The sequence below is a fragment of the Bidens hawaiensis genome, unplaced genomic scaffold (assembly GCF_021521415.1).
Source record: "Bidens hawaiensis isolate Kalapana, Puna unplaced genomic scaffold, B.hawaiensis_p1.1 tig00000142_1, whole genome shotgun sequence".
Classification (NCBI taxonomy): domain Eukaryota; kingdom Viridiplantae; phylum Streptophyta; class Magnoliopsida; order Asterales; family Asteraceae; genus Bidens; species Bidens hawaiensis.
Window position 1 is genome coordinate 6,081,356 of NW_027491019.1, and position 21,222 is coordinate 6,102,577.

Genomic DNA, 21,222 nt, shown 5'->3' on the forward strand with positions numbered 1-21,222 from the left:
AACATGTTTTACCTTTATCAAAGTACCTTTTTGTATGTATGTACACCTAGATTTGTATAATTGAAATCAGAAACTTGAAAACGACTCAATCGACCTCGAACTCAATTTGAATTATTAGACTCGACTAGTTAACAAACGTGTGTATGGATTAAAATCTTTGAATGTTTTAACAATGGAAGATATCATGTGACTATTTAATAAATATTAAATATAAAATAAGACTCACTATTAGTAAAATATAAAACATATGTATAAGAAACAGTCACGATATATATAATGACATATCAAAATAAAAAAGTCGGCAAATGCTTTAAAGTTTAAACTCATCAACAGTTCACACACACACAATATATCCTCATACATAATCTATCTTATCACCCCACCACTGGTATCTCCACCCTTCCATGGTTACCCTTCACAAATGCCTTCATTCTTTGGAATATTCCGGCGCCGGAGCACGGATTCCGACAGTGCGGACGAGCTCGAAGACTCCGGTCCCATTTCGAACACCACCGAGTGCTACGCCTGCACCCAAGTAGGCGTCCCCGCCTTCCACTCCACCAGCTGCGACCGCGCGAACCAACCAGAATGGGAAGCCTCCGCAGGCTCATCCCTGGTCCCAGTCCGGGACCGACCCGGTTCCAAAATTGTACCCAGTCGGTCTTTTAAAGACCGATGTAGCCACCGAGGGTCAGGGTGGCTGAGCCACGTGTACGACCCCCGGAGCAAAAGGGTACAGAGATGGAACCGGTTCTTTCTGTTGGCCCGCGGGGTGGCGCTGGCGGTGGACCCGCTTTTCTTTTATACTTTATCTATCGGGCGGGGTGGCGCACCGTGCCTGTACATGGACGGTGCGCTGGCGGCCGTTGTGGCGGTGCTACGGACATTGGTGGACGCCGTGCATCTTGTCCACATGTGGTTGCAGTTTCGGATGGCTTACGTGTCGCGTGAGTCGCTTGTGGTTGGGTGTGGTAAGCTTGTTTGGGATCCACGGCTGATATCTGCTCACTATGTTCGGTCAGTGAAAGGCTTCTGGTACGATGCCTTTGTCATACTTCCGGTCCCACAGGTAAATCAGTCACTTCACTTCACATGCAATCATTTTAACTTTTTAACCTAAAACTATGGGTCCTGGTAAAGATGCCTATTTTTCCTAGAATAGGTATTTAATAATTTGAGATATGAGATGCTTATAATGAATCATGGCATACATAACATATAAGTTTCTCCACCTTTTGTCTTATGATTTATAAGTATAACCAGTTATCTTTCTTGATATGAGAGGGAAATAGAACCACACAAATTAAAATCTTATAATGTAATGATCACATTTAGAAAAATAGATACAATGATTAGGATTAAAATACTTTAAGTTTCTACTTAGATAAGTTCTTTAATTTACCTAAAGTTAGATCAAATTTAACATGCTAAATGATAAAATATCAAACTAGAGTTAGACAAAAAAATGCATACTAAATGATAAAATTGACCCTTAAGTTATTTTAAAACACAAACATATTTGTGATTAGTGGTTTTGCACTTTTGCTTTGTAATAAAATTCAAAAAAAGTTATGAATTCTTGTTTTGTTTTATGCTTTCAAAAGGGTTGGGCTGGCCCTGCCAATGATTAATAGTTTTTTAATATATATATATATATATATAAAATAATGGTATTCTCTTTTTGCATTCATAAAATATGAAGAGATAAATACAATATGTTTATACTTAATATAACATACAATATATATTCATAACTAGTTTGATCCTCCCGTGTTACGGGAGTTTATTTAAAGTTTTGTTTTTAATCGTTTTGGTATTTTATGATGATTTATTTTATTTTTGTAACATAGTTTTGTTTTAATTGAATACATATATATTAGTTTGTGATTATATTTTTTAACGTTTGGGTTTTATCAGTTGAGATGTTTAAGTTTTTAGATTTTTAACGAACAAACATAAACGAACACGTGCATATTGATTTTTTTAAATGTACAAACATGAACACAAATATTTGTCTAATAATAAAAGATGCGTTAATGTAGTTGGTGATGGTGGGTAGTATCGGAAGTTAACCGACGATGGAGATGACAGACCAGCAACTAAGGACATGTAAAGCAAACAAATTATATTAGGGTTTGATAATGAAAATGCTTATCAATAAATGAGATCTTATAACCCATTTGAGAGCTATTAGAGTTTGGTAAGACACATAACCCGTGAAAATTATTCTGTGATAAACTGATAATTAAGGGGTTATTTCACAAATAAATGAGATGTTATAATCCGTTTAAGGGTTATCCGGGTTTGGTGAGACCCATGACCCGTGAAAATTATTGTTTGTTTATGAAATAGTTTTACAAATAAATGAGATGTTATAACCCATTTAAAGACTATCTGGGTTTGGTGAGACCCATACCCACGAATTTGGGTCAAATGCATGAGAAAACCTTTATTTATAAATCAAGCAATCTGGTGGCTCTAGAAAATGGGGGGAACAACCTGAGAGCGACACATAGGATTTTATGGTAGACAATTATATAGATAGTTAGATAGATTAACACATACATATAATATGTTAATTATACTTTTTATAACACCCATGATACACAAGGAGACCTACGTTGGTCTTAAAACAAAATGTGTGATTAATAAGTAAATAAATTATGAATACACAAATACAAATATGTTGATTGTTGATTGTAATTGATAACGAGAGCCACGTTTGTCTTAAGACAATAATGCGTGATCATTATAAGAAATTATTAAATGATCAAACACATAAAATCAACTATATAAATCATTTTAAATAGCAAATGTTAAGTTTATAAACTATATATAAGATTTGAGAAATATACCAACAGTATAATATATATCAAACGAGCCTTACAACGATAACGAAGGATTACAATATAACTGAAATCAACTATATAAATTAGTTAATTACTTTAAACAAACAAATATTAGTATTATAATAAACTACTAATACATTTGACATGTATACAAACCCTTTAGATTAAAAACATGGGTCTTACAACAATAATGATTTGACATGTATACAAACCATTTAGATTAAAAATATGGGTCTTACAACAGTAATGGAGGATCAAACTATAAGACCTATAAGAAATTGATGGATCAAACTATATGAAGTCCAAGGTATAAAGAAATGGAAATAAACAAACGCAACTTAAGTTCATAAGCTAATATTTATACCGTTTGAGATATGTACAAACTTTGTATTAACAAACTAGTTTTTTTACCCGGTGGCAAAACCCCCATCGTTGAAACCTAGGCGTTGGTACAACTCTAGTGTTACGACGACGAGTCAACACGAATTCCGCCAATTGTGCTCGTTACGATATAAACACAATTGGTAAAATTTGAGCGTTAACACATAAAAATTTAATTCGTCAATTTAACATAAAAGTCATTAACATATAAGAAAACAAAATATTTAAGCCAATGTTTATTTGGTTGGCAACTTGGGCGGTAGTAAAACTCAAATGTTGTCGCACCCGAGCATTGAGTCGGTAAATTGACACGAATTCGGTCGGTTTTGATTATATACATCAATCAAGTATTAGAGTATTTATAGTTTTGCTCTTGTGTCACGCCATTCAAGCGGTCCCTTTGATTGGTAACGTTTTTATTCTCTTTGAAGAGAATTGCCTACTCCTCGATCGGCCCATCTTAAGAAATCATACTTGGTCAGTTAGATTAAACTGATTGATAAATAATAAGAAAGTTAAACGCTGTATAAGTTTTGGTGATTATTTGTTTAAATCCATACTTCTTATTATGTCTTGTCAGTGTGTGCCCGGCTGTAACTAATTTGATTTATCGATCAGAAACAAAGTGTTTTCCATTTAAATCGTAAACTAACTAATTTTATTTATTATTTAAAGACAAGACAATAGTTTAGTTAACTTCTTTTACTTTACATTTAAAAACAATATATGAATAATAGTTCATTTGGTCCGATTATTGAAAATGATAATTCCCGTTAACCACTAGCTTTGGAGGTGGATGAAATATTCAAGTTTATTAAAACTAATAAATCAAATTATATGTTACATCAAGTAAATACTAGCAGTAATTTTATTTTTATAAACTAAAGTAGGAACAGATATGCTATTTGTAAGTAAGAAAGTATAGCAAAACTTTCCAACATATAACATATTCAAGAATTAAAAATATGGAGTAATAAAAGTTGGTTTATTGGGTGTTCATATTGATCTTAATTCGGTTAGTGACATACATATAACGTACCATAACCGGACCATAAACATTAATGTTTATCAAAACAAGTCTTAAACTGAAGTGTCGGATTTCTCAATTGCTTCAGAAATTCTGGTTATTCAGTTTTTCTGGCTCATCCCTAATGCTTACATTTCAGGTCATATTTTGGTTAGTAGTGCCGTGGTTGATACGCGAAGAGCGAATAAAGGCGATCATGACGATCCTCTTACTCATTTTTGTCTTCCAGTTCCTGCCCAAAGTCTACCACTCCATCTCGCTAATGAGAAGGATGGCAAAAGTCACCGGTTACATCTTCGGTACCATTTGGTGGGGTTTTGCCCTTAATCTCATCGCATACTTCATCGCTTCCCACGTAAGTATACACCATATCCTTTCTTTTAATCATTTTACAAGCGGTTATGATTTTATTTTGTCTGTCGTCGTCGTAGGTTGCCGGTGGTTGTTGGTATGTTTTGGCGATACAACGGGTAGTTTCATGCCTAAGGCGGCAATGTAGCAGGAAAAACGCTTGTAACCTAGCTTTGTCTTGTGCCGATGAGGTTTGTTACCAGTTTTCGATACCCGGGGGGGTGCTTGGTAATCGCTGTGCTGGAAACTCAACCATAAGTTTGGTTAGAAAGCCATTGTGTTTAGATGTAAATGGGCCGTACCACTATGGCATATACCGATGGGCACTTCCAGTTATTTCTAGCAACTCGCTCGCCGTCAAGTTTCTATATCCCATCTTTTGGGGTCTTATGAGCCTCAGTACCTTTGGAAATGATCTTGAGCCCACAAGTCATTGGGTTGAAGTGATCTTTAGTATTTGTGTCGTGTTAAGCGGATTGATGCTATTCACGTTATTAATTGGTAATATTCAGGTACGCGTTATTAATTTGCATATCTGCGTGTGACTTCACATATGATCAAAACTAATAAAAGCATTTTGCCATAATGAAGGTGTTCTTGCACGCGGTTATGGCAAAAAAGAGGAAAATGCAACTAAGATGTCGCGATATGGAATGGTGGATGAAGAGGAGACAACTTCCATCACATCTTAGACAAAGAGTTCGTCATTATGAACGCCAAAAGTGGGCGTTAATGGGAGGTGAAGACGAGATGGAACTGATTAAGGACTTTCCCGAAGGCCTTAGACGCGATATCAAGCGTTTTCTTTGCCTAGACCTCATTCGAATGGTAATTACGCACTCCCGACTTAGTTACTTACGAATGAGTTAATTTGGATTATGTTACTCTTTTTAACGGGTCAAATAATATACAATAAAGATATGCTAGAAAATGTGTGGGCCAACTCAGCCCGATTCGCGCCATTTTTAAAAACAAAGCATTTCAACCAGACTCGTTACAATATATATAATGATTTTACCCGTGATACAGGCGAAGTTTATGTTACTAACCCTGGTTTATCTTGCTTAGGTACCGTTCTTCCACAATTTAGACGATTTGATACTTGACAACATATGTGACCGAGTTAAACCACTAGTATTCTCAAAGGACGAAAAGGTATCATGTACACTCACAAATGGTGTCATACATTTGTCACTTTTGGGCTTATGCGCTATGTAGCTTAATAAAAACTACTCATTTGTTTGCTAATTCAAGTTTATCAAATTGTAGATCATACGGGAAGGCGATCCCGTTCAAAGAATGGTGTTTATAGTCCAAGGACGTGTAAAAAGTAGCCAAAACCTAAGTAAAGGAGTTGTTGCAACGAGTATACTCGACCCTGGAGGCTACTTAGGCGACGAGCTTCTATCTTGGTGCCTCCGGAAGCCATTTATAAACCGGCTTTCTGCATCTTCAGCCACATTTACGTGCCTGGAGCCCACTGAAGCTTTTGGGCTCGACGCTAATCATCTTCGTTATGTGACCGAACATTTCCGGTACAAGTTTGCTAACGAAAGGTTGAAGCGAACGGTGAGATATCACTCGTCCAATTGGCGGACATGGGCGGCGGTAACCATACAAATCTGGTGGAGGCGGTACATGGCGAGGATGCGGCCGCAAGTGAACCGGGCGGCAGATGAGAATGGTGGCAGCAACCGTATGCTTCGGCAATATGCAGCCATTTTCATGTCAATAAGGCCTCATGATCATCTTGAATAGAGTGAGTTCATTTGTTATTTATTCTTGAAACACCATTGTTTGTGCCTCGTTTTATTATTAGGATAATAATTAAGAAATGGTGAATGTGTCGCTAAGTACATATTATTCTATTATTAATTAAGGTCGCCAAGTTACAATTCTATAGAGCATTAGAGTTTAATCACGTACTCACAACTCTCTTAGCATTTTATCTATTTACTAGCTTTAGAAACCCATGTATTACACGAGATAAATTAATATATAAATTACAATTAATAATTTAATACAAATAAAACAAGATAATTAAGTCTCTTTATATTATGTAAAAAAATGTATTACAGATATAGATTTTTTATATCATCAAATATATTTGAATTTTAAATCGAGAATGAGTTGATCTACCAACGATATACAACGATGAAGCAATGCAGGGCCGTCTCGTGAGTAAGCTAAATGAGGCAATGACTTTACGCCTCCCGATTTATAGGGTCTCAATCTTAAATAAGAGTTACGTATTATGAGATTTTGAAAGTAGAGTTCTTTTAGAATTAGTAACTCAATGATGAGCCACAAGTTAAGAATGATTGCTTCATACCCATTATCACGGCATATCATACATATTCTATAATTCTTGTATACTCTCTAACACTATACGCATAAAGAAAAAAGTAAAAAGGCCTTAACGTTTTAGTTAGCTTTAGGCCTCCGATGACGTTGAGACGGACCTGAAGCAATGCCATTGGAAGCATCATTTAAAACAATGAGGCATTTCGATGTGAAAGATATAGCTAAAGTCTTTCATAAAAATACATTCCATACCTGGTCATAGACAAAAAAGATACCAAATTTTCCTTTTTGAACAGCTTTCACGTTGTCCTTATAAACACGCTGTTGTTAAACTATCACAATAGTCTTATAATAAATATAAAAAATGAAAAATTTGTCTATGTTTTTTAAGACTGAATATTTAAAAAAAAAAGTTTAAAAAATTATTATAGTTTTCTTCAATATGAAGATGTCTAAAAATATTAAATGTTAATGTACTCCATAAACATAAACTCCTTTATATATACATTTCAATTTCAAAGAAAATATATTTGACACATAATTATTATATTAATTTCTTTTTATATTAAGTATGTTTAGAAAATATAATTTATGGCATTAGTAATTCAACTAATAGAGATTGACCAATTAATACAGTATGTTGAATTTATAATCAATACTATATTTAGAATTTCTTTTCCATCAATAGAAGAAAAGTGATTTTGGAGGGAATTTGATGGTGAGAATTAACCACAAAATGACATTTGTCCAGAATTATTTTCTTTTATTAGTATAGGTAGATATTATGTGAACATATATATTTAAAATTGTATAAACATTTATACTCACCACCTTTATCACACTGAAGAAACACTAACCGGACCCCGGGACAGATTAAGGATAACCTGGGGGTTAGATAGATGTTTCCCACGAGGGGTTAGACCCAGAGAAGATGGTTCTTCTGATAACCTGCAAAACAGACACCGTGAGCTTGTCACTGAGAAGGGGGGGGGGGGGTTCCTCCTTATGACCACCCTCCGGCGTGAGAATCAGACTAGATTGCTCTTTAAATATAAATGTATATTAAGAGATTGCTAGAGCAGATATCAGGTATAATATGATGATAATATGGTAAGATATGATAAGATGAGATGGTCATACCATTTGTGGTATTTATAGCCGAAGGTAGGTTTCCAAGGAGGTGTGGCCGGCTGCAACAGTGTTCCTGTTCCACCAACAGTGGCCTACGCACGTGCCCTGCTGGTAGTTGGTGGGTAGGCAGCGGCTGATAGTGACCAGGCCTGCTGTGTACTATTCCTTTTCCACCAACTGCCGGCTATGCACGTGGTATGGCAGTAGTTGGTGAGTAGGCAGCGGCTAATAGTGACATACAGTACAGGAGCATGCTGCTCGCCATACTGTTGTCAATAAGCTGTCGTATCTTTAGTCAGATCTTTTTCCCATACCTCGTCAGGTACAGTACAGAAGATCTTCCCGTATCGTACGGACTGGCTTATTTGGGCGGGAGTATTCCCCCTCCCGCCCTTGTGTGGGATTGTTCCCGGCTTTGCTCATTCCTTCAGGTGACACTGAGTGATTGAGAGCTAAGTGCCTTGTGCGTATAGCCTTGCTGCGCGGGTGGCCTTCCCTGATGGCTTGTATCCGAAGCTGCGGGAACAGGCGGAGTCCTTCACCATCGGGAGGCATTTCCTGCGGGAACAGCTTGCGTACTGCGCGTAAGGACGTCACGTCTCTGAGCATGGTTGGTCCTGCGGATCCAGTTGGTTTCTGCGCAGACGTTCCTCTTCAAGGTGAGTCTTGCGGGTCCAACTGGGCTCTGCTGGGACCTACCTCTTCACACACAATCAACTTGTTTCCCACGTGTTCGTTACTTCGTCCTATGTAACAGTGATACTGACTCAAAATGGGTTACGGATCAAACCGCATTTGTGATTATTGATTATAGATGAATTCATTCATTTTTATTGATGGATAAGCCCGAACTCTTTAAATTTTAAGGTTCAAAACCGTAAAGATGCCTGTGATTGTGGATCTATTGCTACTGCTACTATTTTTTAAGCTTATTTATTTGGGATTTAACAATTAACATAAACCTTCTTTGTAGTGTTTATATGTCATCTATTTGACGCTTTTGTAGTGCGATTCCTTTCAATCTATTGATTATATTTGTATTTGTATGAACTTTTGGGATATGAATTTTGGTATAAAGCGGACCTTTAAATATAAAAAGTTATATAACAAGTAACACGGACATAAGGTTGTGTTGTGAGATAAATAGTTTTTACTAGTTATTGAGTTATGTCACTGTCACGCAAATAGTGAGACAAACCCTTGTTTCTTGTGTTGTTAAATAACTAGCAAGAGCTAATTATTGTGTCACATGTCAAATTGTCAATGCCACAATAATTTTAAATATATTTATATAAAAATAATAATTTAAAATTAAACAACGAAAACAACAAACAATAAGATAAAATAAAACATAACTTAAAATATTAAAATCAAACAAACTACTAAAAGGTTACAATTATTCTACTCGCCATAGTTTTCACTTTGAACATTATTCCGATTCAACCACAAATGCTCTATCAAGTCGGATTTAAGATTTAAATGTTTCTTCCAATTTTGTGTTTTCATTAAAACAATGAGTTTCTCATCGTTGTTTAGTAACCGGATTGGCAGTTTCACATCATCTAGTTGTCTTGGCAAATTTCTTTGTTCGAGTCCTCAATTATCATATTATGTAAGATGATGCAAGTATATATAATGTTTCTTAATTTGTCCTTGTGGAGTAAACATGCTAGTTGAGCAAGTATGATCCATCACTTCTTTAATACACCGAATGCCTGTTTGATATCCTTTCTTGTCGCTCATGTTTTTTTTTGAAATATTGTCGTAGTATGAAAAACTACCCATCAACCTAGCCTATTTCGGATAAATAACGTCCACTAGATAGTATACATAGATGTACTCGACATCATTTGCATACAACAATGACCACCGTGCAACTCCGTCTACGACGTCGTCAAACAAAGGAAATGAATTTAGAACAGTTATATCATTGTTTGCGTCCGCCATACCAAAATAAGCATGCCAAATCCATAGATCATATGATGCAACAACTTGAAGTATCAATGTACAATCATGATCACCCCGATGACTCGATGATATTGACCTTGCCAAGTTGTTGGATAATGGCCGGGTATTGTGTTCGTATATCATTGTGTTAATTGTATAGTTTAGTTGTTTATTGTACGAACAATGGTACTTTATATGTGTTTATTGTGTTACAGGTCACATGGTGTTAATGCGAATAACTTGGACTTCTGCGAGCATTAGATGAAGGCCCGGGATGATCAACACGCAAAACTAAAAAAATTCATGTTAAAGAGTCCTATCGCGCTACGCGACGGGGTTGTAAGAGGTCCATTGCGATACATGATGGACCTTTTGGAAGCTCAACGTGATACGCATCCACCATGAATAGGGTTGTTCACGAACCGAGCCGAACCGAACGCATGCATGCTCATACTTGGTTTGGTTTGAAACCGAGCCGAACCGAGCGGCTTGAATTTAAAGAAACGAGCGATAGGTTTATGCTTGAACTTGGTTTGGTTTTAAATTGAGCGGTTTGGTTTGGCTTGGTTTCGTACAAAGTTTTCAATTTTAAAATTCTAAAACTCCAAAATGTCATTAATTCAAAATTTTCAACTAAAAAAAATCTATAGAGTTCAAATTCTAAAGTGTCTAGTTAGCAATAAAACATACATAATAAGTTCAATGAAGATATCTGGTCGATATTTTCTCCAAACAATAGAAAAAATAGTTCGTGTATCAAGTGTGACGAGAACCAGTAACTAGATTTTTCAAATGTGTGATCGAAGTACTGAACGACAGAATGACATGAAAGTTTATGGAAAAGTGGAATTGTAGAAGTATTGAACAAGTGCCTAAGGTTTATAATTAAACTTTGAAGTCAACACAAAAGTAGAAAATTTAAAAATCCTTGAAATTTTGTATATTATTATATAAATACATATTATATATATAAATTTTAAGCTAAAACAATAATTCGAGCAAAACAAACTGAACCGAGGCGAGCGAAACTTTGCTTGTGCTTGGCTTGTTTTCAAATCAAACCGATCCGATCGGCTCATTTCCAAATCGAGCGGGAATCAAACGAGCATTTTCTAAGCGATTTTCGAGCGAGCGACGAACGAGTGTCGAGCAGTTTGGACAACCCTAACCATCAAAGACAGAAAAATTAGGGTTTTCTATTAATTATTTACTCATGCATAATTATTTTTCTAAACTATAGTTTTAACTTTATATATTTATATTTATATAATTTATACAATTAAGCATTGTATTTAGTTATTTACATCAATACGAAAAGTACTTATACTGAATTTTTAAAATTATGGGTATCGGTCGATTAACGTACCAAATATGTAGGTATTAACTACTTTGATACTGTATTTGAATGATACCGATACGACGATATCCCTAAGTGTATTAATATATTAATAATTAAGAATAAATGTATATAGTATATAAATAAATAATGGGAAGGTTTATTCAAGCATTTTATTATTATTATTATTATTATTATTATTATACCGGTATGTATAAGAAAAAAAAAAGGATGGTGAATCTGAATTAAAACATGAATCATACGCTTATACTACCTCACATATGCCTTGCGTCTGCATGCATATAGTGGAGAAAATAGACCCATACCATCCATCCATTCGTCTCTGATCCAACGGCCAGCCTTGTCCGTCTACTGTTACATGCGTGCGGCGTATTCTACAGTATTATTCATTCCCCTTATTCTTCTCTCCCTCCACCTACAATAATCAATCAAGCATCATTTTGCCTTCAGTCTCTAATTGAATCAACTTTGCATATTCCTTGTATCATTTCATTTTGCAGAGTTTTTTTTAATAACCATTTGTCTGCTGAATGGTTAAGAGGCCGTAACAATTTAATTACCTCTTAACCAAACATTTCTTAATTTAGATTTTTATTTTATTTGTAATCAGCTTCGATAGATATGATGATGAATCGGTTCTTCAAAGTTATTGCATTCGACGGTTTATCCAACTAGTTCACAGAGTACGTAGGATTTGAATCTACGAGGAGGAAAATGTGTTTGAATCCTGTACGGTCAGTGAACTGTTCAGTAGGAAGTTCGTGAACGAACATCAACAAGTGCTTCGTTTGCTCATTTATGTTCGTTCATCCATCTTCGTTTTTGTCCGTTTATTCATGTTCGTTTACATATTGATAGAAAATAATTATATACTAGATGAATGAGTCATCTACGTAATGGTTTTATATTTGTTTGTTTGCATTCATTTAGGAGTGCTCATTTATGTTCGTGAACTAGTCGTTTAGATTTTAATCGAACGACCATAAACGTACACGAGCATGTTCATTTTTTAAACGAACAAAACACGAACACAAATATTTGTCCGACTAAGTGTTCGTTCGGTTAGTTTGCAGGCCTAGCTGTTGAGCTTGCAACTAATTTCAGTTTTTTCCTGCACATTCGATTATACGACGATAGATCATTAGAAAATAAAATTGTATTTCGCATTAGGTTCAAAGAAGTAATTGCTGAATGATTTTTGTATAATTGCTGAATCGTGTGATTACGTAATTAACAGACTTCACAGAGTATGTAGGGATTAATTCTAAGGGGAAAATATGTTGAAGAATATGATTTAGTTAATATTATAGGTAGTATTGATCATATTACTAGAGTTGATATGCTAAGGTGGACTGTGGATTGGTCAATAGTCAACGGAATTGTCGTCATTGGAATGATTTGTATACGGTAATGAAAGCGTATATCTCCTGAATTCTACTTTGGATAAACATGTTGGAAGAATATATTAATGATTAGTCTTACTGTGTGTCAAATTATATATTCTTTTATCAAATGTGCACACCTTATTAGTTATAGTTTGACAGAATATAATACAATATCTTTATGTTATGCTATTTGATAAGTCAACATCATTTTTTAAAGGAATTTAATATTCATATCCTGATTTAAGAATTTGCTGTGCATATCTCAGGTTTTAAGGATGACTGCAGAAATCGTTTTAAATGGTGATGTTTACTTTGGTGATGTTAAGGGAATGATTCCGCATGGCAAAGGTAAGTACACATGGTCAGATGGTACGGTTTATGAAGGATGTTGGGAAGAAGGTAAAATGACAGGAAATGGACGGATCACATGGTCATCCGGAGCAAGTTATGAAGGCGATTTCTCTGGTGGATACCTTGATGGTTTTGGCAAGTTGACCAGTCGAGACGGGTCTATATACATAGGATCATGGAGGTTGAATAATAAGCATGGACTTGGAAGAAAGCAATATAGTAATTCTGATGTTTATGATGGTTGTTGGAAAGAGGGAGTGCATGAAGGTAATGGTTAATATGCTTGGTGTAATGGAAATATGTATATAGGTAACTGGAAAGGTGGATCGATGTGCGGTAGAGGTGTGATGAAATGGTTGAATGGTGATTTGTATGATGGTTATTGGTTAAACGGTTATAGACACGGGTCGGGTGTTTATAGGTTTGCAGATGGTAGTTATTATTTTGGGGTGTGGACCAAGGACCTCAAGGATGGACAAGGAATGTTCTATCCTGCAGGAACTAGGTCCGAGTCTTCTAGAAGATTAGTCAAAAAGTCTCCAAGTTCTTCTTTTAAGTCAGAGAGGTTTAAGGATATGAGACAGAGTTTTGGCCGGTCTTTGACTGAGAAGATTAATATTGGCTTTTTCAGAGATTCAGGACGAGTATCAAGCAAAAGAGTGTCATTGGATGAAGATGGTAGTGTTGGCAATTCTACATTTGATAACAGTACTGAAATATTATCAGATGAAGGTGAAACTGAAGGAGATGATAATATTGTTTGTGAAAGGGAATATGTACAAGGGGTTTTGATTAAAGAAACACGTAAAAGTAATGATGGATCTTCGAATAAGAGGGAACAACGTAAGTTTCAAATGAAGGAGATGAAAAAGAAGCCATCTGCCAATATTTTTGAAGGCCATAAAAGCTATTATCTTATGCTTAACCTACAACTTGGTATCAGGTAATGAATAATCATGAAGGCATATGACTCTAAAATGTGGTTTTACTTTCTAATATATTCTAAACTTGTGTTGTGGGACTGGATTTATAGGTACACTGTTGGCAAAATTACTCCAGTTCCTCTACGTGAAGTTAGACATTCTGATTTTGGAGAACGGGCAAGATTAAGGATGTATTTCTCTAGGAAAGGTTCACAATTGACACCTTCACACTCTTCAATCGATTTCTATTGGAAAGATTATTGTCCTATGGTCTTCAGGTATTTGTTTTCTGGTTTTGTGTTTTTTGTGTCTTTACTTCTTACTTGGAGGGCATATGGTTATACTCTATAAGCAATTAGACCAATAGTGAAAGTGAGTTATGATACAGAACTTGTAACACATGTTAAGATTTCATCTACTGCTTGTGACAGATATATTATGTAAATTCAAGCGCCCACTTTCAATGATCAAATCTTATTAAGTAAATGATGTTCACATGGTTAATGAGATCTATTTATGAATTTTTCTCTTATTCAGGGTGGCTTGTAGTTATATAACAAATGTATCTTGGGTGAGGAGTGTCACAATATGTGTTTGATGAATGAATATATGTTGGGATTTGTATTACAAATCCCAACATATATTTTCTATCTGAATAATAAAACGAGGCACAAATTTTGTATGTAAATTACTATAGTCTATGCTACATTGATGCTTGTGAAGTCGTAATCAACTTGATGTATTATTTTATCAGGAATTTGAGGGAGTTATTCAAGTTAGATGCTGCAGATTATATGATGTCTATATGTGGAGATGATGGTCTAAGAGAGCTTTCTTCTCCAGGAAAAAGTGGCAGTATTTTCTATCTTTCTCAGGATGACCGATTTGTGATTAAAACCTTAAGAACATCCGAGCTCAAGGTTTGAATTTTGAATCTACATAATTATGCATTTTTGATTCTGAACAAAAAGAACAAATCTTTAATAAGTGTTCTATATTGAATGTAAGGTTTTACTGAAGATGCTTCCTAGCTATTACAAATATGTGCAGGCACATGATAACACTTTGATCACTAAGTTTTACGGCCTCCATGAAATAACACTGAGAGGTGGAACGAAGGTGTTATCCAATTGTTCTTGTTTCCCTTACGTTATAATATTCAATAATCACCATAATTCATTTTGTTTTGTTCTCATTTTCAGGTACAGTTTGTGGTCATGGGAAATATGTTTTACACAGAACTTTGTATACACGGTCGATATGATTTAAAGGGTTCTCATCAAGGAAGAAGTGCAAATAAATATCACATAAAAGAGAGTACCACATTAAAAGACCTCGATCTTGCATATGATTTTCATATGGACAAATCACTTCGTGATGCACTTTTCAAGTAAGTTAGTTAACATGTAAATGGGCTGAACGTTCAGTGAACAGTTTATGAACCGTTTGGCTGAAAGTTTGCTTAACGAACGAACATGAACAACAAAATTTGTTCATTTAGTTAAATGAACGAACATGAACACATGCCTAGTCCGTTCAATTATGTTCGTTACTTTATGTTTGTTTTCGTTCGTTAATATACGCACTTTAATTTTTTTGGCCCGTTACAAATTAGTATAGTTATTATAACTTTTTAGGCCCAACACATTTTTCTTCACATTACTTTTAAGTTTTAACTAGTTTTAGCTCAATTATGTTCGTTCATCTTTGTTCAATGATGTTTGTTCATATACGTTCGTGAACCATTCTTTTATACTGTTAAAGAATAAACATAAACGAACATGAACATGTTCATATTCGTAATAAACAAGAAAACTCCGTTCGTTTTTGTACGTGTTCGATTATCTGTTTAGTTAAAGTTAAACGAACAAACACGAACATGCTTCTTTCGTGTTTGCTCGGTTCATTTACAAGCCTAAAGTTAGTTATTTAACAGCTTTCTTGCTTATGATTTCCATATGTTAACAGCTTTCTAAAATGCTTTCTTGCTTATGATTTCCATATGTTGACACTCATCAACCTTTTGCAGACAAATCTATCTGGATTGTAAGTTTCTAGAATCTCAACATATTATAGATTACAGTCTTCTTCTTGGATTGCATTTTAGAGCTCCAGTTAATTTGAAGGCTCATTTAGTACCACCAGACGCGTTCCACAGGCCTCATAAAACTCCTGCTAATGATAGTGAGTTTCTGTTATTATTCTTAAGCTTGTAATGGTCTATTTTTTAGGATTAGACGATATTTATAGATATTATGTGATCTTTATAGGTTCAACGTGTCATATGAACCTTTCAATTCCTCCAAAGGGACTTCTACTAGTGACACATGAACCGAGTTCGGTCAACACCGCACCGGGCCCACACAGTAGAGGAAGCACTTTGAAGGCATACTCTGTAGGGGACAAGGAAGTTGATCTTCTTCTTCCTGGTACTGGAAGGTATATGATTTGTCTGAAATGTTCCTTCTTAGTGTTTTGAATAGCTAGATAGATGGGCCATTTCGATAATGGGCCAAATCGGGTCGGGTCGGGTCGGGCAGCCCACATGCTTCTTTATGTTTTAAATATTAAAACGATAAATAATTATTGTGTTTAAAGTGATTACTAAAGTATTGTCTTGCAAAACTAATCTAGTTTTCTATACGTTTGAGTGACTTTGGTTGACCCGTTTCATTTGTAGTAAAATCCTTTAGCCTAACCCGCTTTGACTAGCTAGAGATAGAATAAAAAAAAATTCGGTAATTTATTATGTCACCTCTACTTAACATTATGTCAATCCTTGGCTATTGTAAAATTGACCCTTTTGACTACAAAACTCACATGTAAATTGTGTTTGGACAGTGTTAATATCATAAGTGAAGTTTTGTTTTGTTTTTGTCAAATTTCTGTATCAGTTATTATTATTATTTTTTATTGTAATAATATTGTTTTTAAATCATAACAAACACATTAATTCTTTATAAAAAAAGTGAAAAGAAGTGCTTGCAGTCCAACTTAACCTGACCTTGACTATTTTGACCAGTTACACATCACTAACAAAGGGTCTTATCTAACATTTCTTGATTTTATTTAAATGAATCTAATATATTAAAAACATATTTCAGGTTACGAGTGCAGTTGGGCGTGAACATGTCAGCTCAGGCAAACCACAAGGTTTCACAGGGCGTTTCAGGGTCTCCGGAAGCAGAACTGTTTGAAGTCTATGATGTTGTTCTTTATCTTGGTATTATTGACATACTGCAAGAATACAACATGAGAAAAAAATCGAGCACGCTTATAAATCCCTTCGACACGACCCCATGTCAATATCCGTAGCTGATCCTAAGTTTTACCCTACACGCTTCTTCAACTTTCTGGAGAAAGTTTTCCCTCCCGATATTTAATCCACACGTTAATCATAAATACGTGTATATATATTGTTATAAGTGTAGTAAATTATATAATGTATAGTTATATATTTAGTGAATAAATTGGTAAAATGTATGGGGGCCTGAGGTTGAAAGCAACAAATGTCTGAGAAAACATCAATGTCTTGTACAATTCATTGAAATTCATCAACCACTTGTACAACAGTTTAAGATGTACTCTTCATAGCCCCCCCACTCTATCTATGCTCATTGTTAATCACTAATGAACCATTGTTTGTGTTTTGACTTTTGACTTAATTTGACCCTTTTTGTCCTCTGACCAAAAACAAGACATGGGTCTTTTCTTTGCTAAAAGTGCTGGCTTGGATATAAAATTGCTTCCAATCATGGGCCCACAATCTGGTGGTGAATGTGATGGTACACTCAGACTACATAATGTATGTTTTTTTTTTCATATTCAAACATGTTATATATTTTCCATTACTTACATTTCTTTATAAGAAACATTCATGTGGTTTTTGTTAATCCCACAACTTAAAAGTTTTTTTTAATTTATTTGAAAATTATTTACAAGAACAATGTGGACTATTTGTATTAGAGAATGGGCTCGTTTATATCAAATCTTATATTATATCGAGAACTGTGAGAATCGCATAAGCACGTGTATTTAATGAAATTGGTAAAATCGAATAAATGGGTTTACTTCTAATCTTTCTAACTTTCTCTACTCTCTCATGCAGGGATGAGATCGGTTTTAATCCATCCCATTTTGTCTCCCACATATATAAGAAGAGTGTTTCGACTCCTTTTAAATATGGTTATGTATATGTGTACGCGGTTTAAAATGTAAAGTTAATTCCCCTCCCATGGATTAATATACAACCAAATTTAAAAAGAGTGAAACAGTCTTATATACAAGTCTTATATACAGGTTAGTTGGCCGTTCAAAAAAAATACAGGTTAGAAATATAGGTATTGACGGTATATTTGACAGATTGATAAATCCATTTACCAAAATTGAATTTGAAACCTAGAGGAGAGGCGAGACAGGCAGGCTGCCACTTGGTATTTATTATTTTGATTTGATGTGTCCTTGTCAAATTGAATTTGGGTGTACACAAGTGCAGCGGATTCAGGGTCCTTTTTTGGTGGTATCTATATATAATATAACTCACTTATAGTATATATTTTGTTGTTTCTTTTCCATATTTTTAGGGTGACATTCTTTTATAAATTTTTTCCAATCTCACTTTTATTTGCGTTCTCTTTCTTATGTTTAACTTAAAATTATAACTGGATTATGAAGTAATATACAAATCATGTATAGTATGCGTAGCAATACCACTTTTTGATAGTGATAGAAACATCCAACATATAATAGATTTCTAAAAACATAATTATACATGTTAATAATGTTTCATACCTACATTCTTCACATTTGTTTAATAAAAGGCCGCTTCCTGTTGATGAATGATGCATACTCCTTGTAGATCAATGCTCTCCTACGAAGTATGTACCGCGTAACAGGACAAAGCGAAACACAACATTAAAATCTAGAAGGGTGTATCGTTGTGTGCACTAACAAACACATGATCAAGCGTTGGTAAATAGTTAAAAATTTAAACGTGTTATATAGCTAATAGATATATATGACATGATCTGGAACTAGTTAAGGAAGCAAGAACCTGGCTTTATTTTATTTTATGAAAGTCGTTTTACAAGTTAAATAAAAATTAAGGAAGCAATAAAATATCCTAAACAAAAAAGTATCAATATCTACTGAGTAGTTAACATAATTAAGAGTCATAAGGGCAACATTAAGAACTCCAAAAATTTAATAACTTCAACAACTCTAACTCATAACAGTTAACCATTTTATTTGTTTAATATCTATACTAATACTACATAACCAATGAGCAAATTAAGACGTTTGTTTTAAGGGATTTACAACTTTCAATGCATAAGTTACATGTGTGTAAATGGACAAAGTGGTCTTTTAAAAACAATCCACCTACGTTTATTTGATTTCAACAAATATAATTACAACTATGGTACCTCAACTTACTCAAACTTTGTTAATTTAATAAATAATTACAACTTTGGCCCCTCATGTTTAGCCACTTTAACTCAACTTTATCCTTTTTTATTTTAATTTTATATGTTTTACGAAAACATGATTAAAAAATCCGAGCATACCCATTTAAACGGGCTTATTTTTGTCGACGTTTCGATATGTTTTTTCAAATCAGATGGACGGTTTGAAATGTACATGTTATTGCTGCATGAATGTACAAGTTTTTTAAATGCTAAATGTTTACAATTTGATATTCCTGTTAGTTACCATCCAACCCTTTATCTGTGTGATAAAAAAAATACTAAACTTGTCACAATTAAAAAAGTTTCTCACGACATCATATATTTACATACTTATCAATATATTCTACTATTTAATGCAAAACTTTGAGCCATCGTGTATATCCAAATACTACTCAACTTTATTTTTTCTTTTTTTTTTTTTTGTTTTGTTTTTGTTTTCATTTTTTATGTTTTACAAAATAAAATTAATAGTATGCAATTATATAAATCTATCTTCTATCTACTCTAATAAAAACCTACCATTTTTGCCACTTGTCAATCCCATAGCACTTCTCACCTTTTTTTCAACCAATTTTCATATATGACCCTTATCTTTTAAGTCATTTCTATATATGACATTATAATTATAGGTTTATTCCAACTAAATTCATTACTACATATCATAAGAATTCTCCATATGGATTGACAAGAGACGATTTGTGAATTCTAAAGTGTTAATTAAATTGTTTATTATGGTTTATATTCAAAATAATAAACAATAAACATTCGATTTATAATACGTGGAATGAGAACAATCGACTTGGACTATATCCTGATAACGTCAGCGGTTAAGGCTTAGCCTTTAAAATTTTCAACAATTATTCGTGTAATACACGGGCCTCAAACCAGTATCAAAATAATCAAGACGAACTCGACTTTAAGATTCCAACTTTAATTTGGAGCTGAGCTGAGTCGGCTTGGTGTAAAGTTCGATTAGAGTTAGCCTTGGCTCGCTAACAACCTTAAAATGTTATTCTCCGCTACGTCATGCGGGTACTTGACTAGTATATATATATATATGATATTATTTGAGAGTAGTTTTAGATAGTTTTCTCTTTTAAATATGATTTTATGATTATATGCCCGCATTTGTTAAGTTTTACGTTATAAAATGATAAACACCCTTTTTTTACATTCAGTAAAATCTCATATCGAATTTTCACCAATTTGTCAAGATAATTCAAGTTTTGCCATGCTTAAATACTTGGCTATCACATGTGCACATTAGCATCAACTTGGCGATCAACAATTTCCCACTAATCCTTAGGTGTAACTAAGTTACTACTGAGGGATTTTCTATTGACATAGTTACCGTATGTAATTGAATAACCACCAACGATTTTAACTCTTTCACGAAGAGTTTTGTGTAGCTTCAACTGAACGTTATGACATCAACAATATACAACAAATCGTTGTATATTTGTTTTCTCTTAAAGTTATTCGCTTAAAGATTTAAAGAGCATTTTTAAAATACATAAAGTTGAAAGAGGTCGGTATATGATTCTAAAAGATACCCATACTATTTCTAAACTACTAACATACTTATGGTTCTAAACACGACTTACATTATTTAAAAATATAATCAAATGTCACATTGTAATTCGGCTGTATAAAAATTACTTAGACATGACAGACATTTGTTGTGAAATATAAGTACCCATGACACGTTTTACCCCACTTAGTGTTAGAGATCTATTTTTCTATTGGCAATT

The 21,222-nt window shown here is 34.2% G+C and overlaps 1 protein-coding gene and 1 pseudogene across 2 annotated transcripts; both read left to right on the forward strand.

The window, feature by feature from the left end:
• Positions 1 to 319: 319 nt before the first annotated feature.
• LOC143582346 (cyclic nucleotide-gated ion channel 2-like) lies at positions 320 to 6,483 on the forward strand. Its single transcript, XM_077064963.1, has 6 exons — positions 320 to 1,069; positions 4,397 to 4,612; positions 4,689 to 5,120; positions 5,200 to 5,436; positions 5,677 to 5,763; positions 5,878 to 6,483. Exons 1-6 carry the CDS (start codon positions 422 to 424, stop codon positions 6,364 to 6,366), a joined length of 2,109 nt encoding a protein of 702 aa, XP_076921078.1. The 5' UTR covers positions 320 to 421; the 3' UTR covers positions 6,367 to 6,483.
• Positions 6,484 to 12,752: 6,269 nt separating this feature from the next.
• LOC143582448 (phosphatidylinositol 4-phosphate 5-kinase 7-like) lies at positions 12,753 to 17,830 on the forward strand (annotated as a pseudogene). The gene is made up of 8 exons (XR_013143979.1): positions 12,753 to 14,026; positions 14,117 to 14,284; positions 14,761 to 14,926; positions 15,015 to 15,125; positions 15,209 to 15,396; positions 16,036 to 16,190; positions 16,277 to 16,445; positions 17,111 to 17,830. The product of XR_013143979.1 is annotated as a phosphatidylinositol 4-phosphate 5-kinase 7-like (transcript).
• Positions 17,831 to 21,222: the final 3,392 nt, after the last annotated feature.

Excerpts from the sequence above, each read along its gene's own strand:
- LOC143582346 (XM_077064963.1), top strand. The coding sequence starts at position 422 with ATGCCTTCATTCTTTGGAATATTCCGGCGCCGGAGCACGGATTCCGAC. Across the intron at positions 4,613-4,688 it reads CATACTTCATCGCTTCCCAC|GTTGCCGGTGGTTGTTGGTA; the intron begins GTAAGTATACAC and ends TCGTCGTCGTAG. Across the intron at positions 5,121-5,199 it reads TATTAATTGGTAATATTCAG|GTGTTCTTGCACGCGGTTAT; the intron begins GTACGCGTTATT and ends GCCATAATGAAG.